The sequence below is a fragment of the Triticum urartu genome, chromosome 1, assembly GCF_003073215.2.
Source record: "Triticum urartu cultivar G1812 chromosome 1, Tu2.1, whole genome shotgun sequence".
NCBI classification, from domain to species: Eukaryota; Viridiplantae; Streptophyta; class Magnoliopsida; order Poales; family Poaceae; genus Triticum; species Triticum urartu.
In genome coordinates this window covers 114575482-114578871 of record NC_053022.1, presented here as the reverse complement: position 1 = coordinate 114578871, position 3390 = coordinate 114575482, and the positions used below count along the sequence as shown (strand labels likewise).

Sequence of the window (3390 nt, the reverse complement as noted above, 5' to 3'; positions counted from 1 at the left end):
CGGCGAAGGGAGGCTCCGGGGCGGCGGCTGGGGGACCTGCGGGCCACGGCGAAAGGTGGCTCCGGCGACGGCTGGGGGACCTGCGGGCCGCGGCGAAGGGTGGCTCGGCGACCTACGGCCCGCGCCCGGCTGTGGGAGGAACAGCGCAGAGACGCGAGATCGTGCGGGAGGAACGGCGTGAGGCGTGAGGTCGTGGGGGTGTGGCGAGAGGTCGTGCGAACATTTTTTTAGCGGTCAGGCTTAATTGCGTGGTTTGTTGCGTTAAACATCGAAGGATTAAGGGCCATCAGATTTTGTTGATGGACGGGTCTGATTGTTTGGTTCTCCGCCCTCTCTTTTTTTTATGGGGTAGTAGATAGATAGATGATCTTTTATCATCTCATAAAAAACATGATCTTTTATCCTTCTTGGGTTAGCATAACTTCTTTGTATGTTAAATGCTGCTAAAATTTCAAAATTCTATACACGAACATTTCATTTGAAATGCTCTGTGCTGATAGGGGCGAACACTCTCTTGGCCCTGCCAGCACTAGTCAGACGGATCAATTCAGTCGGCGCACGACGGGAAGACCCAGACTGGGGGCGGCCACTTCCAGAGCAGGTCCCGCGCCGCGCCTCGCGGCGGCCTGTAGCTGCCGTCGGCGAGGTCGAGCACGCCGACGTCCGGCGCCACCTCGCGGCACCTTTCGTGCGACCACGGCCCGTCATCGGTGAAGTAGACGCAGTTGCCCCTCAGCTCGGGGCAGTCGTCCACCGGGATGCACAGCGACGTGTTCTTCCCCAAGAACAGCGCGCGCCCGGCCAGGATGCCGGCGCGGCCGTTCCAGCTGTCCACCGGCGCCCACCGACCACCGATCAGCTCGAAGAACTCGGCCGCGACGGTCGTGTACTCGACCTGCTCCGGCCGGGGCTCCCACCTCCGCGCGTTCGCTGCGTCCCTGAGCCGGTGGACCTGGAGTAGGCGCCCCGGCGAGAGCTCCACGAGGTATCTACTGCAAGCCGCCGACATGGAGCACGCGCGCCGCGAGCAGCAGCAGCACGGCGGCGCGATGGCCTTCCGGGTCGGCGTCGTGTCCGCCGTGACGTCCATGTCCCATGCCTCAACGCGCCCTGCGGAGTCCATCGCGTACACCAGTTGCCGCCCGCCGGCGCTAGCCGTGGAGGAGGCACGCATGGCGTCCGCCCAGCGGCGCGAGGGCGTGTCGAGCAGCGTCCACCTCGTGTCGCCGGCTCGGGCGATGGCGATGCGGGACAGAGGCTGGCAGATGAGCATGACGGCGTAGCCGCCCGATCCCGGCGCGGCGGTATGCCCCTCCCGCGGCGCGGACACGAGGATGGCCTTCTCGTAGAGCTCGTACCGGAGCCTGTCCGGCGCGAAGGACTCCGGCGGGACGAGCACGGTCGCAGCCTCGTCGGCGTCATCGTCGGCGAAGCAGCACCGGAGGCTGTAGGTCACGACGCGGCCGTCCGCGTCGCGGCTGGCGTGGACGAAGGGGAGCGTGTCGGGCGGCGGGAGCGGAACCTGCGCACCGGTGAGCGGGTTGAGGAGGTGCAGCTCGGAGGCGGCGTCGGCGGTGACGAGCCACCCGTCGGGCGACGAGCCGACGCAGAGGCGGTCTGATATGGCCGGGGCTGGCTGCGGGATGCTGTACGCTCTGCCGTCGGAGAGGCTCAAGAACCGCGCCCCCTCCGAGGACGTGCCACCACCGCGCCTCCGGCGCACGGTCGGGTCGAAGGGGAGCATGAGCCACGGGGACGGCACATGCACGGCACGGGGCTGCACGGCGCTGGCGGCCGACCACCACGCAGTGCACGCGGCGGGGAAGCGGAATCGGTCCGGCACGGGGAGGCGGGCGAGGACGGACTCGAGGAGGTTGCCCGGTAGGTCCGACCACGAGCAGCCCGTCCCCGTCCCGATGGTGCCGACGAGCTCGCTCATGACCGCCATTGGCACAGCACGCAACGCACAGCACAGAATCGCAGCTTGATCACACGAGGAGAGGAAGAGGAGGGAGCAGGTGAGTTGGGTTCTTGGGATCGTGACTCGTGAGAAGCAACTTATTAACGCGCCATTCCTCGGAATCCTCGGCGTCGTCGTCGTGGCGTGCCCCATACTACTCCCATGTGTTTCCTCTTCCCTCGCATGCCGCGGGCGGAAGCGGCCGGGGTCAGGTCAGAAACTAGCGGTGGTGGCAGTACAGCGGCTCTGACCGGTTTGACGGCAGTCTCGGGGGAGAACGGCGACGGGAATATACGTTCGGCCGGTCGGCCGCGACGGCGGAGACACGGTGGGCGCTAGTGGTAAGGTCTCGCCGGGTTGGTCAGAAATTAGAATACTGTTGTTGCGGGAGACTGTTTTTTCTTTTCTTTTTACAAGCACAAGCACGGTCCTTTTTTGAGTTTGTTTTTCAAACACGGTTGATGTACGTGTGAATAGTGATGGGAAAGATCCTCCATCCCCTTTCCCTCCCAGGTCGCTTGTGCGGGCGGCTCCGAAGGAGAAACCCTAGCCGCCCCGAGCACCCCTCCTCCCCCTAATCCCTGACCACCGTCGGCGCCGGCGGTGGTGGCATGCCCTGACGGGATTTCTTCGCGCGGGGGAGTCTCGTCAAGTGGGCGGCGCGGTGGTCGTCTCTGGTGTGGTGGCGCATGACGGAGAGTGCGAGGATAGACGGAGCACGGTCGTGAGGCAACGGGAGGCTGTCTTCTCGGGGCGCCGGCGCGGGAGTCAGAGGTAGCGCCGCGGGGGGACCTTGGTGACGGCGGATCTTGGCCAGGAGGTATGGCGGCCGAGAGTCGTTGCGGAGGCCGAGGAGCGCGATGCGCTTCCAATTGATGTGCTCTTGTTTTCTGTTTATCTTTCCCTAATAATAAATGAGCTATTGTTTCTGGTCGTCTGTCATGAAGATTTCCCCCGAAGTTGTTATTAATTGGATGAAAACAACGAGATTTTTAGATTAAATTGTATTTCAATGAGGATTTAAATAGTGCGGAGCAAATAGAATTACATATGCCTATCCTATTTGACAACGAAGAAAAATAAAACTGGCAGACAGCCTATATTTGAACAAACAATAAACCATCAAAGTAAAACCAATTCAAGATATTCATGGATACAAACACAGATGAAACAGAGGCTCCACATTTAGTATGGCTTAGTAGTTGTTTCTCTACATACCAATGAGAACTTTCAGAGAGATGTGAAAACAACATCAAATAACATTTTCTTATTCGACCACGAGCTTATTAAGCAAGCTCACCTTCAAGACATCAGCACTGGCATATAACAAAGATGGAACAAAGGAATTACATGTAAGAACAAAAGAAGCAAAACTCAAAATTAGCAGCATGTTGACTGTGAATTGCAGTGAGAAGACCACCAGCATTATA

At 60.2% G+C, this 3390-nt stretch overlaps 1 protein-coding gene across 1 annotated transcript; it reads right to left on the bottom strand.

The window, feature by feature from the left end:
* Positions 1–547: 547 nt before the first annotated feature.
* LOC125516327 lies at positions 548–2015 on the bottom strand. The gene has a single exon (XM_048681830.1). It carries the CDS (start codon positions 1946–1948, stop codon positions 548–550), a length of 1401 nt encoding a protein of 466 aa, XP_048537787.1. The 5' UTR covers positions 1949–2015.
* Between the last annotated feature and the right edge of the window lie 1375 nt (positions 2016–3390).

What these genes read in the sequence shown, in the direction of transcription:
- LOC125516327 (XM_048681830.1), bottom strand. Translation starts at nt 1,948, where the DNA reads ATGGCGGTCATGAGCGAGCTCGTCGGCACCATCGGGACGGGGACGGGC.